The 14,463-nt window shown below is 33.6% G+C and overlaps 2 protein-coding genes and 1 long non-coding RNA gene across 3 annotated transcripts; all 3 read left to right on the top strand.

Moving 5' to 3' along the window:
- The first annotated feature begins 1,534 nt into the window (after nucleotides 1-1,534).
- Nucleotides 1,535-2,353, top strand: LOC143611039 (protein CASPARIAN STRIP INTEGRITY FACTOR 1-like). Its single transcript, XM_077085355.1, has 3 exons — nucleotides 1,535-1,688; nucleotides 1,802-1,857; nucleotides 1,948-2,353. The coding sequence occupies exons 1-3, from the start codon at nucleotides 1,622-1,624 to the stop codon at nucleotides 2,092-2,094; spliced, it is 270 nt and encodes an 89-aa protein (XP_076941470.1). The 5' UTR covers nucleotides 1,535-1,621; the 3' UTR covers nucleotides 2,095-2,353.
- A 7,365-nt stretch (nucleotides 2,354-9,718) lies between these two features.
- On the top strand, nucleotides 9,719-11,338 carry LOC143611036 (uncharacterized). Its single transcript, XR_013149695.1, has 4 exons — nucleotides 9,719-9,979; nucleotides 10,054-10,420; nucleotides 10,925-11,034; nucleotides 11,258-11,338. It is a non-coding gene; the product is annotated as an uncharacterized LOC143611036 (long non-coding RNA).
- A 37-nt stretch (nucleotides 11,339-11,375) lies between these two features.
- Nucleotides 11,376-13,098, top strand: LOC143611035 (beta-galactosidase 5-like). The gene is made up of 3 exons (XM_077085353.1): nucleotides 11,376-11,560; nucleotides 12,038-12,240; nucleotides 12,834-13,098. Exons 1-3 carry the CDS (start codon nucleotides 11,492-11,494, stop codon nucleotides 12,943-12,945), a joined length of 384 nt encoding a protein of 127 aa, XP_076941468.1. The 5' UTR covers nucleotides 11,376-11,491; the 3' UTR covers nucleotides 12,946-13,098.
- The last annotated feature ends 1,365 nt before the right edge of the window (nucleotides 13,099-14,463 follow it).

Below are 14,463 nucleotides of genomic sequence, written 5' to 3'. Positions count from 1 at the left end.
AACCATCGATGTTTCTAACCTCCGATTAACATGCTTCCCACGAAGAGTTGTAACGTTTTCACAAAATGTTTTGATGGTTGCTACATATATTATAAGGAAAAACTTCAACCTAAAAGCACCTACATAATGGTTTCAACAAAATGTGTTACATGGAACTTTTATACAACGTACTTTCAAACCTAAAAAGCATTCCCGTTCTTGTTTTTAGTTTGAATTATCGTCTTAAACCACCAATATACTTTAATATGACCGTGCTATGTACGCGGTTTAAGGAAAAATCTATGGTTTCATAAATTAAAAAAAACTACATAATGCTTTTATATGTCCGAGAGAAGATGAGAGGGGCAGGGATATAGGTGTCCGATAATGAGAGATACTCAAAGAGTTAGAACTTAGAACTTGAAGACATGACAGACACTTGTCCATAAATAAAATTCCACTGTCGGTTGGGCACTCCCAAATATAGCTCACATCCATATGACCCGATCCTAATGTCACATTCCTATATTGATCACTAGCCCAAGTAAACACCACTCGAGTATCTATGTCTCATCTAATCACTCTCGGTAACCAAATATCATAACTTTTTTACATTAATGGTTTTCAATTAAATCCTAGACATTCCCCTAGCAAGTAGCACCTTATGAACAAAAGCTACACTTCATACCAGTTAATTTGTTAACATTGTGTGTTATGCTTCACACGAAACAATTGAATACCCAAAAGGATCCTTGTCATCTAACATGGCTCGTCTTTTTACGAAATATCTACCCTACAAACTTCATTATTCGACGCAAACGTACGTACATGTTAAATATGCACACTCATCTCGAGCAATTCGAAGTTGTTTATCTTGAGCCCTCGATCATTGAAAAAGGTCAAGATGAAAGCGAATTTAAGCGTTGTTTATACATTACTACATTAATTGAAATAAATATCTTCTAGCTAGTCTCTAAGATTATCAAAAAGAATGCAAATATGCTTTACTCATCTATATGCAACAATAGTTTTTATAATTAATGAAAAAGGTACAAACACCTTAATTGATTGCTTGTGTTTAGAGATCCATGGAGTGAAATCAATCAAACAAATAAATAAACAAATAATGAAAAGAAACTCTTACCAACAACGTATTTGGCTACTTTAGACTTCAAGTCCACGCAATTTTAGGTTCAAGTCTCACCTCTTTACCCAATCAAAAGATAATAAAGGACATAATATTATTGCTCACACTTTGTATTAGGGGTCCATTACCCATTAAGACATTAAATTAATCTTTTATATATAGATTTAAATTTCCACTAATCCTTTGGACTTAGTGCCCCCAACAACAGCAAAGTGGTTTCTTCTCACCTTTTAGGTTTTAAATTTAATCTAAAAGTTAAGCATAGGATAAAGCATTGCATTATGTCAGGATTCTTTACATTAAACTACCATTTCTTAATTAGGTCTTATCCCCAACACCACTACTGTTATTAATTATTAATTAATTAACTTTATCTATAACCCCCCACCCCACCCCACCCTTTGTATAGAAGATACAAAGTTTGCATCATTTCTTGAATCCTTTAATCCAAAAAGATCTCAAGAGAGAGAAGCAATCAAGCTAAAGAAACCAAACATGGTTTACAAGATTTTTCTCCTAACCCTTCTCATTGTAGCCTCACTTGTATCATCATCATTCGCAGGTTCGAAATATATTCATCAATTTCTTATCTTTTCTTCTTTACACTAATCTTTATGAACACATGTTTTTGAGTTGTCTATGAATCATTCTTGACCATGTTCATATATGAAACAGCACGTTGCGGTTCGTCCATTCCAATGGTGAAACTTGGTGCAACTGATCAAAATCAGGTAATTGATTATAAGTTCAATTTTTGTACATAATATTTATATTTCATGACTTTTTATCATATAAGTTTATGTGTGTATATGTATACATAGGAATCTTTACATCTAGAAGATGATCAAGTTTTAGAGAGGGATGGTATAATTCACGAGAGGCTTCTAAGGGCTAATACAAAAGATTATGGGCGACCGGATCCTGCACCAACGTTTGTCAAGCCTCCGTTTAAACTCATACCGAACTAGATTTAGAGCTGGATCGATCAGCTCGTGGTGTTATCGAAAAATTAGCAAAGAAACTAGTGATATATCCCTAGGGAGTATATATACGTATGGAGTTATGGTTGCACTTAAGTTTTAAAGATAATACTCTCCCTATGTATAAATATATACATAATATCTATATATGGTGACTACGTGCTGTAGCTGGGGTTTATGCTGCCCAGCAAGTATCGATCGATCATATGCATGTAAAATATTTTTGAATTATGGATGTGTACGTGTATGTGTACGTGTTAATGAAGTTGAACTATGAACTATATATGAATATGTGGATGTTAATGCTTTTAGATTCTACGTACGTGTATAGTTAATTAGGGTTTGCAACACATGCATCGATCATGCATGTGTTTTATGGTGAGAAGAGAAAGTATGCATACATGATATATATATGCAATGTCTTATTTTGGCGTCTTCTGCTTGAACGTATAATACTCACATGACACGATCGATTTATTTTCAGCAACTTAATTAAATAAATTGAAATATGAATTCACTTTTAAACCGCGTGCTCCTCTTAATTTACTATGAAACAAGCCAAGTACGTCAGGTACGCCGGGTTTGTGATTGGATTCAACAACTTTAATGGAATACAAGAAACTAAATCACTCTTTCATCTCTTTTAACTAACCTATTAGTTGTATCTAGTTTGCTACTTGTAATTTCTTCCTTATTTTGTATATACATATATACATGTTCTACATCATATTATAAACCGGTGTCGGTGGCCGGTGGGGGTGGCCCGTTGTTGGTTTTCATTTGGTACCCTGAAAGTTTTATAAGGTTTTCATATGATACTCTTTATACAGCTTCATAAGGTTATTATACAAACAACCTCACTCAAAGGTTGCACAAATAACCCATCAATTTGTATAAAGTTTCAAACAACCTTAATCTTTCTTTTATTTTGAATTTAGAAATCCAAACCAATATCAGCCGATTTTCGTCGCGTCCCCACTGCAACGCGTTGGTAAATTAACGTAATAATTAGAACAATAAAAAGCGATAAATTTTTATTAAAATCGAAGCTTTTAAAAGAAAAATAATCACACATAAAGAACATATCGCATAGGCTTAAAGAATTACATTAGCTTCCCATCTCTTTCCTATAGTTTAACTAAATAACATATGTATTCTTACAATTTGAACAATTTAAAAATAACCTCCTACATTTCATTCCCCCTATATTTCTTTATTCAATTAAATAATACATGTTTAAACTACTTCTATTACTTTTTTTTTATATCTTCCCCTAACAACTAATAAAAGAATATAATAGATAATTATTAGACCATGCGTTGTGGTGGCTTCATCGAAGCCATGAGTGGCTGGCGCTAGCCATGTCGGTGGCGAACACCACAACACGGTGGCGCGATGGATGGCACGAGCGAGTGGCCGCGACCCTTCTAGCGGCTAGTGAAAGGGAATTTGGAAGTGGGGAAAGGAAAGTCGGGTCTTGATCTTTGTAATTTCGTTAGTTTAATAAAAAAATCAGAAAAAAATAAAGATGATGAACCATGGGATAGAGATGAAGAAGAGAAGGTTTTTTTTTGGGTCTTTTGTTTTATAAACAAGCAAATGGGATTTTTTTTTTAGTAATTTGTCGCCCATATGTATTTACTAACCTAAAATGTTATACTGTTTCTTATTAATTTGTTCGATTTTATTCATAATAAAAGAATATATTATTGAGAGACTTGTAAAAATGTTTGGATGATTACAAATGAAGCTTTTCAAGCCTATCATGAGACTTATATTTTTAGGAAGTTTAATTTTTTTTTAATTTATATATTTGTTTTTATGTTTTTAGGATTTTTATTGTTTTTTTATATAAATTAGTTTTTAGCTATATTATTATGCTATATTTAACTTGAAAAAAAATTCAGATAATTCGATGAAGCCACCACTCGCCTGAACCACAACAGACTCATGCGGCTTTAGCGGTGGCTTCGGCGAGGGTCATTCAACATCCAATAAGCACTGCATAGCACAATTATATTGGATGAATTTGAAGTTCAGCTTCAACGGCAACACATAGTCTTAGAAGAATAATGGAACCTCCAATATAGGGTTTTACTATACCTTTCTCATACAGTTTGGAGATGGAGAATAGAGATAGGGAACTGATGTAGGGTGAAAATGTAAGATTTTTACGTTTTTATTATTTTTAGAGATTTGATAGAAATAGGAAGATATTGTAAACGCTTTTGTGACATGTATTTTTACCTGCAAATTGTTCTTTGTTCAATTTGAATTTAGTTTAGATTTTTGTAATTACACTTCAGTTTTTGTTTTATTAGTCAAACCTACTTATTTTAAGACCCAATTGAATAACCCAAAACATAGTAGGCTGACAATGTTGTGGGCTGGAAACGTTGTATACTTGTTCTCTTAGCAGGCCTTGAGATTTTAATTTAATCCACTAGATTTTAGAAATTAAGAGCAAAAACAATATTAAGATAATCTTTTTGTTTAATAAGTCCTTCAAATTATAACAGAAAACCATATGCTGCTTAATTAGACTTTGGAAAAATGATATCTAAAACATATTCATGAATATATGGCCAAAAACATTTAGGGTGCTAAGTCATTAAGAAACTTGACTGATTAAGATGTAGTATTTGATTCATTCAACATTTTTTTGAATTTTACCCATTAAGAGACGTCTTTTTTCGTGAACCAAACATACTCAAACTCTGACCGATTCAGAGGTTGTCTATTGATAAAATCATTAATAAGCTTTATTAAGAGGCTACCAAACAACCCCTTAGAGTTATATCCTCTAAATTATAATCTTTAATTATTTAAGAACAAGAATCAATGTATTGCCTAAACATGTTTTATTTCTTTTTCACATGCATCTCAAGAATTCGTTTCTTTACGGGCCTTCATTTCCTCACTTGGATTTCCACCATCATATTTTAAATATGGTTCGACTTTATGGTTTGATTTTGTTTTAGAGGGCAAAGCTGCAAATTACATGTTTGTCCCCCAAAACAAGTACAAAACCAAGTCAACTTTCATCCCCAAAAAACACCATTTCATGCATCTCAAGAATGTGCAACAAAAACATAACATTAAGTCAAACCATTAAACTAATCAATTTCATGTTCCCAAGATCTTGCCATTGCTTCAATAATTTTACAAAAGTTGACTGCATGGGTCCAAAAGAAGTCAAAACTTGATTGGTTTTTTTTTTTTTGAACGACCAACAAAAATTTTATTCATCCGCTTAGCCAGCGGCTAAAGAGTATATATACCCCATAATACACCAAATAGCACCAATTCACGGAACTAAGAAATTATTAATCAGACATATACAACTAACTTCATTTAGTAAAAACATCAAACCTCCTCCAAGAATTCCATGTGATATCCGACTCCTTCGATCTACATCTTACCCACAAGTAACCCAAGGACTTTATTTCTTCGATGGTCTTTGAGTGCAAGGTTTCCGCTTGATTGAATACTCTATCATTGCGCAACTTCCATATACTCCAAATTGTAATAAGCACCATAGCGTGAATAACCTTCCTCCGCTTCTCTGTTCCTTGAATAGTGAGATGAAAATCCAAAAGATCCTTAATACTAAAGGCATATAAGGTTGGAACCTTGCACCATTGAGCAATAACCTGCCAAATAACTTGAGAACTCTGACATGACACAAAGAGATGATCACTAGTTTCATCATAATCCCCACAAAGCGGGCAACGGGTAGATTCCAAGTGGATGTTTCTTGCGGCTAGTGCCATCAAGGTAGGTAATCTTTCTTGTGCCGCCCTCCATGCAATAATACCCACTTTCATTGGAACCCAATTATTCCATTGAAAAGATGAAAATGATTGTAAACCTTGCGACTCCCGGATACATCTCTTTATACTACTAACCGAGAACTCACCCGATTGGTCTGGCTTCCAGCTCCAACTATCATTTCCTTCCAAAGACGCTACGGTTCCAAGGTAATTTTCCATGTCCTGCACCCGTTGCAACTCTGTATCGGACAGTTCCACCCGGGACCATTGCCAACAAAACACCAAGAGATCCCCAAACAGTTTTAGCCGATCCGACACCCAACATCTTTTATGCTTCTCTAATGCAAATAATTCTGGAAAACGATCACGTAGGATTATATAGAATGAGTGTTAACATTTTATATAATTGCTTATAGAATGAGTGTTAACATTTTATATAAACGGTCAATTTGGATTATATATTCTAATATACTATAGACAAAATAGTGAAATATTCCAATATAGGAGGAAGAAACCTCAAATGGCCCATTTAATTTGAATATTTCATATATGTTCATCCAAAATAGACGGAGATACTTTTTGAGCCAAATCCATCTTAGCCGACGAGATTGTTAGAGCCAATCAAAACTAGCCACGTAAATCCATCGGCTCAAACAACTTCTGAACTAAATCTATCGGCTCCGACAACTTTTGAACCAGCTTTTGAATCACAACTAGCCAAGTTATTTATAAGTTAAGGTAAAAAGTTGTCAGTGGATCAATCTGACCAAACATTTATAAAAATGACCCAAAAGTTTACCAAACCGTTACCCAACAAATTTGACCCGCCCGATCACTGTCCATGTTGGTACTGCTCGGTGCAACCTCTCTACCCTAAAAAACTAGTAATTTATGTCCCCAAGAAAATCTTGGTGAACTTTTAAGTGATTTAGATCGTGTTTGGTCTTTTTTTTTCAAGAACAAGAGTTGACTTAGTTGAGAAATATTATAGTATGCATTGATGTTCTTTTGACCTATTGAAGTATTGATTTGGGTTATCTAGACTAGAAGTTTGAAGCCATGTGCTTAATTAAAGTTTAATTAAGTTTTTGTCTTATGGTCTGGTCATTTAGGTTATTTAAAAAACAAATGTAGTAGATCTTAATCTTATGCTGATACTTTGTCGCTTTGATGTCATTTGGTTTTAGATTTCATACACGGTCATAATCATAATTTTAAATATAATTTCATAAACAAGAAATAAAATTCATCTTTCATGCATTTTAATGATAGATATTTCATTTCTATATAAATTAGATGTGATCGTGAATTACTCGAGATTAGTTTCGTGCAAAGTTCAAATTAATTTGATCTTTAGACATGTTCACATGTTCAACCAAACTTAATAGCATTAGAAGTAAAAAAAGAAAAACATTCTATTATTCTATACTAGTACAACTCTAAACAAACATAACCACAAAATAAAAAAAAGGAAGAAAATGTAAATCCATTCTATACTGTCCAATTTCCTATAATGAGTCTTCTCATAATTAATACCAAGACCTCATTATTTAAATACTTTTCCTTCCCCTGTTTTGAGCACTTCCATTGGTTTAAGCTAAGTATCAAATACTAAAAAGAGTAAAGTGCTATTTTTGTCCCCGTGGTTTGACAAATAATGCGAATTTAGTCCCAAAAGTTTATTTTTTGCATATGGATCCTCCACGTTTCCCAGTTCTTGCCAATTACATTCAAATCACTAACCCCGTCAAATTTAATCGTTAAGTCAGGGGTAGACATGTCTTTTCACTCTTTCTTTATATAATACTTTAATTCTTATTTCAGTGAACTGCGGTCTTCGTCCTTCTGGTTTGTCAAAAACTGCAGTTTTAGTCCAATAGTTTCAAATTTGCAATTTTCTTCCCTATGGTTTCATTTCATTTGAAATTAAACCTGAATTCCCTAATCTCATTAAATCTGGTCGTTAAAATCATCGGTGTGCCTTTCACGTGAGGGACAGTTTTGTTTACTTCTTTTTTTTTTCCTTTTTCCCCAAATACACCCCAGCCCCTCACGTGAGGGGAGTTGCGAATTAAGTCTGAGGTTTATTTGGGGAGGAAAACGATAAAACTGTCCAAAGGCACACCGATGATTTTAACGACCAGACTTAACGAGATTGAGGGAGTCGGGTTTAATTGTAAGTGAAATGAAACCATAAGGAAGAAAATTGCAAATTTGAAACTATTGGACTAAGACTGCAGATTTGGACAAACCAGAAGGACCAAAACCGCAGTTCACTAAAATAAGTATTAAAGTATTATATAAAGAAAGAGTGAAAATACATGTCTACCCTTGACTTAACGATTAAATTTAACGGGATTAGTGATTTGGATGTAATTGGCAAGAACTGAGAAACGTGGAGGGTCCATATGCAAAAAATAAACTTTTTAAACTAAATTCGCATTATTTGCCAAACAACAGGGACGAAAATGACACTTTACTCTACTAAAAAACTACCAAAAAACTTGTCATTTTCTATGAATAAAAGAAACCAATCTAGCACTAGATCTCAAAATGACTCACCAATAAAAACACAATGACATAACCTATCCCTCTCTCTACATATGTACATACTCACAGACAAGCTGACACACATATATGAATGTATGTACATACACACACTTTTTTCTAGTGAAATCTACAGAAAAAAAAATGGCAGCTAGCTCAGCTTCCAAATGGGTTTACCTAGTTTGCATTTCATTGGTATTATGCATTGAACTTACTCAATGCATTGTGACTTATGACAAGAAATCCCTCATATTCAATGGCCAAAGAAGAATCCTCTTCTCTGGTTCTATACACTATCCAAGAAGCACTCCTCAAGTAACCTCTCTCTGTGTTCTTTACATGTCCCTCAAATGTAATCCATTTTTTATAAAAAAAAAATAATAATAATAATAATAACTGAATGCAGATGTGTGAAGATCTTATTCAAAAAGCTAAAGATGGAGGGTTGGATGTTATTGACACATATGTTTTTTGGAATGTCCATGAGCCTTCACCTGGCATTGTACACTGTTTTTCTTTTCATATCCTTTTTTTTGTATAATTTTTTTTAAATGTGGTATAATGATGTTATATTGGTTAACTTTTGGGTTGGTTTTATGTTTTTGTAGTATAACTTTGAAGGAAGATATGATTTGGTACATTTTGTAAAGCTGGTTCAGAAAGCTGGAATGTATATGCATTTAAGAGTTGGGCCATTTGTTTGTGCAGAGTGGAATTTTGGGTAATTTGATTTAGAAATTGAGTATATAATTAGAGTTTTGTACTTTAAAGCAAGGTATATGTTAAAGTGACCACTAGTTCACATGTCTTCCATTCACTTCAACATAATTGCTATATTGTGTAGTGGAAAAATTAATTTTAAAAACTAAATTTAAACTTATATATGTTTTGAAGAATCTATGTCTGTTCCACGTTATTTGAAATATCAAATATCTACAAATAAAACATTTAGCAACAACGCGCACAACCTGCAAACTATGGGTGTAACAGAGCTTAGCTGATCGTGAGCTACTCGTGATGAGCTTGCAAACAGATCATATCTGAACCCGAACAATCTAAAGCCCGGCTCGTTTAATAAACTAATTTGAGCCCAAACTTCATTTATCGAGCTAGACTAAGCTCGCTAGCCTAAGCCTGCTTATTAGATAACTATATTTAATATACTGAATAATATCTACATAACAATTGTTGTCACTAAATACAAATTTATGATAAGAATAACTAAATAACATGTATTGTGTCATATACTTATATGATCCTAGTTAAAGCATAGATGAGTTCAGCGCAGCTTGGCTCGATTCGATTCCATACGATTACATTCATATTATTGTGATGTGTTTTGCTAACTCATCCAGACTAAATCATATTCCAATGTTCAAATCTTACAGGCCCATGTATTTTCTTCAACAACAGGTGGTTGTGCTGCTTTTCTAGCCAACTATCATATCAATTCATCCGCAACCGTTAGATTCAGAAACAATCGTTACAATCTACCACCATGGTCTATCAGCATTCTGCCTGATTGCAAAAATGTTGCCTTCAACACTGCCCAGGTAGTTAGTATAATATTGCATAAGGTACAGGCACGAAAACCACATTTCTGATAAATTTTTTTGGCTGTTTTAAGGTTGGGTCCAAAACATCAGTTGTTAGTTGGTTGCCAACAAATGTTAACAAACTTGATTGGCAAACGTTTAGTGAAGATGTTTCATCGGTGGATTCTGATTCTAAGATGACGGTTTTCGGGCTGGTGGATCAGTTGAGTGTGACTAGGGACGCAAGTGATTACCTGTGGTATTCAACGAGGTAAGGAAAGTTGTACGTTGTGCATTAGAGATTGTACATTTTGCAGTAGAGCTTGTAACTTATGTTCTTGCACTTGGTTTGTAGTCTTGTGATAGATCCATCTGAATTACACGCGGATAGTGTTCCGACCATAACTGTTCAATCCGAAGGCCATGCTTTACATGTTTTCATGAACAACGAGCTCATAGGTACAACTCTGATAAGCACCTTAGGTGGCAACTTCTGGCATGACCCGAAACACTGACACAAAATAATTAGGTTTTGAGTTATATTTAACCCGTTTAACAAAAGGAACGTGTTTAAGTAAACTTATTTAATCAACTGAGCGGTGATCGGGCCAAAAGCGGATCCCCCATAAGCCCATAAAAGATAACCTTTTAGTCTACAATCAGTAGTATATTTGTTTGTTTTAACGGGCCCTTTTTAGCCTAACCAACTTTTGTCCCCTGCTTTAAAGTTTTTTAATCTGTCAATGGTTCAGGTCGACTTGTTTAACTGCCAACTTGTTTAATTAAACAAGTCGACATACTTACCATTAATGACCCGTTTAGCCTATTTTTAACAACTTGATTAACACGTTTACAACTTGATTACTACCCATCAACCCATTTGACACGTCCAAGGAAATGGGTAATGGGTCGTGTACATATTACGTGATTTTAACTTATTATTATTTGTCACCAAATCAACAGGTTCAGCATTTGGGAATCAAGAAAGTAGGAAAATAAGATTCACAGGAAAAGCCAATTTACGGGCCGGAATGAATAAGATTCAACTCCTTAGTGTTGCTGTCGGGTTACAAGTGAGTCATTTAAGTCATTCCTATTTAGGAGCAAATATATAAGTGCTGCAATTGTGTAAATGAGTCAAGCAACCCAGATTGGCTCGCTAAAAGCTCGAGCCTAAGATGGAGCTAATTTAATAAGCGAGCTCGAGCATGAGCTTCATATATAAAACTTCGTTATTTAACTACGTTGATTTAATTATTTTAATGTGTCTAAATTCTTTGATTCTTTATGACCAAGAACAACGGGCCACGTTTTGAGCTATCAAAAACAGGAGTTTTAGGACCCGTTGTGTTGCATGGCGTAGGTGACGATTCGAGGTGTGTTTCATTTCAAAAATTAGCCGGTTTGACCTTAAATTCTAACTATATCTTTTTATCGAAGCGAGAGTCGTTTTCGTCTTTTTGAGCTTTCGGTATCATTTTACAGATTGGCTTGAAAGGTGAATCCAAAAACTTAGCATCACCAACAGGAATGTCGTCAGTAGAGTGGACAGAATTGTCGTTATCAGGACAAATACACAGGCCACTTACATGGCACAAGGTACGGTTGTTGTACAGTTTAGCAAAACAAATGATTGGGCCTGTTGGACGGGCTTTGACTGGTCAAAGGGATATCCTTTTTGGAGATTAACTTTTTATGTTTTTAGTATTTTACTGAAGAATTTTCTTTTTACATCTTAATCTTACTAATATTTATTACAGTTGACCATAAGAACCAATAAGGTTTTTAGTTTTAAACTTTTAATTAACATTATTAAAAAAAAATCTAACCCACTTTATTAAAGGAATTTAGGAGCTTATGAAGTATTATCAACTTTTCACATTTTTTTAGATGACTCATCATGACTATCAACATGTTTAGCGGGTTCAACCCATTTGACATAATGGATATAAATATGATCCAAATCGACCCGTTTACAAGACAAATTCTCGTTATTCACTCACGAATTGTAGCGTTTTGTTTTGCATTTCTTTATGAAAGATGCATTAATCACATGAAATTTTGTGAACATTTTAGGCTTATTTCAATGCACCAGAAGGTAAGGAGCCTTTGGCTATTGATATGAATAGTATGGGAAAGGGTCAAGTATGGATCAATGGTGAGAGCATAGGAAGATATTGGACCATTAATGCAAAGGGTAGTTGTTCTGATTGCAACTATGCTGGAACTTTTCGACCCGTCAAGTGTCAAACTCAATGTGGAGAACCGACTCAACGATGGTATACTTTACACTCTAGATAATAAACCATAGCTGTGCCAAAATGGGAGGTCGGATGAGTTGGGTAACATGCCAAAATGGATAGTTTTTGGAACTAGTTAAAACGGGCTGGTGGAACGAGTTTCAACAAATAAAACACTTATCTTCCAAAACTTTTACTTTGTTTTACAAATATCATATATGATTATAGAACTATAGAAGTTATATTATTCATCATCATCATCATCGTACTCAGTATATCCCACCAATAGCAATGCTATGGTAGGGTCTGAGGAGGGTAAGATGTAGACAGCCTTACCTCTATCCCATAGGGATAGAGAGGCTGCTTCCGGTGAGACCCCCGGCTCGATAGTAGTTTTGCATCAAGCCTTGGACATAAGGCACATAGCACTCAATCATCGGGACACCGGCTGATTGGTGCATGTGCCCTTGTCTTTCGGCTATCAACGCCACCACATGATGCCTGATTAACCTTCCGCCACTTTTAACGTTATTTTCACGAGATTAGTAAAATAACGTCAAAATTAGTGCAATTTTACTTTTGCCCACCCGATGATGATAGAAGTTATATTATTATATATATTTTTTATGTAGGTACCACATTCCTCGATCTTGGTTAAAACCGACCCGAAACTTCATAGTTGTTTTTGAGGAAATAGGTGGTGATGCATCAGCCATTTCTATTATGAGAAGATCATCAAGGTGAGAATTGCGTATAGAAGGATGTTACATTGTTACTTGTTGACGGGTTGATCAAGACCTCTAACTAGCGTAAGAAGTCGAATAACATACGATTTTTGTAGAAATGTACAACTAATGTGTTATAGATGTCATTATTTAACAATCATGGTGTTCAACATTATTTAACAACATGGTATTCAAAAGTATTTTAACTTTATAAGAAATGATACAGTGAAAGGCAAAAGATAGCATCAATACTCATATCTACCTTCATCGTTTGATTTAAATTATTGCAACCAAAAGAGGAACGTGGATCACACAATGAAAGCGTGAGACTCTTATATAAATGCTCTAATAATCTCAGCTCTCAAGTTTTGTGAAGTCTACATTCTATAATGTTGTATTTTACATTCAATATCTTGACACTTAACAATATATTCAACTAACAATGAAAGATTAAATTGTAAATTCAAATTTTAATATACTTGGTTTCTTACTATTAGTAAACCACTAGAAAACTGATTATTTGCTACTGGTTGTAAATGACTTATTGCAATCGAAATTACACAAAAATACTCGTGGTAAATTTTAATTGGTGATCGCTTTACAATCAGAGGGGCAGAGGTATGGTATCTTACAAGCATATTTAATGCGCGTTTTGCGAACACATACGTTGAATCACTAATGACCAATTTACTAGTGCTTCAAAAGAAGTTAACAAACATGTAAAATTATTTAAGATTCCTAGCTACACAAATACAAATCAAACTAAAAATTGTTAAAATTCATATATTATACTAATTGTCATAATACAATACAATAAAACATGAACATGTACAGTTGGCACAAATAGAAGTAAGTGTCAAGTTACTATAGAAATAGAGACAAAAATGAGAATGATGAAAAAATTAATAAAAAAAAGCCTTTAAAAAAGTCATAACTCAAAAATTAACAAAAAGCCGAAAAAAGTTAAAATACAAAAATGTTTCTACCGTCTTCTCGTTTTAAAAAAATGCTGAGTAAAAAAGATCATTGTGTCTTTTTATTTATCATTGTGTTTTTTGTTTATTTTCGTCATTTTGTTTTTTTACTTGATATTGTGTTATATTTTGTTCGACATTGTGTTAAATTTTATTCAATATTTTGTTATATTTTGCGATCTATTGGGTCTTTTTTTTATTTATCATTGTGTTCTTTGTTTATTTGCGTCATTGTGTCTCTTTCTCGGCATTTTGTATTCTCGTCATTTTTTAACGAGAATGAAGTGAAAAACATTTTTGTGTTTTTTTACTTTTTTTGTTTTTTATTTATATTTTGAGTTATAATTTTTTTATTATTTTTTCCGACTTTTGTTTCGAGAGATTTTTTTATGACCACAAATCTTTCTCACATTTTTCATTGTGTCTCGCTTTGTATTTTAATCTATTAGACTTCTACTATACGTGGTTTGTATAAATTTGATTTATTACACACACATAATCTATATAAATTAATAAATAAAGGTTTACTTATGCAACATGTCATCACCATGTTAATCCTTATA

The sequence above is a fragment of the Bidens hawaiensis genome, unplaced genomic scaffold (genome assembly GCF_021521415.1).
Source record: "Bidens hawaiensis isolate Kalapana, Puna unplaced genomic scaffold, B.hawaiensis_p1.1 tig00029003_1, whole genome shotgun sequence".
Lineage (NCBI taxonomy): Eukaryota > Viridiplantae > Streptophyta > Magnoliopsida > Asterales > Asteraceae > Bidens > Bidens hawaiensis.
The sequence above is the reverse complement of the archived record's forward strand: the minus strand, read 5'-3'. Positions and strand labels throughout refer to the sequence as shown.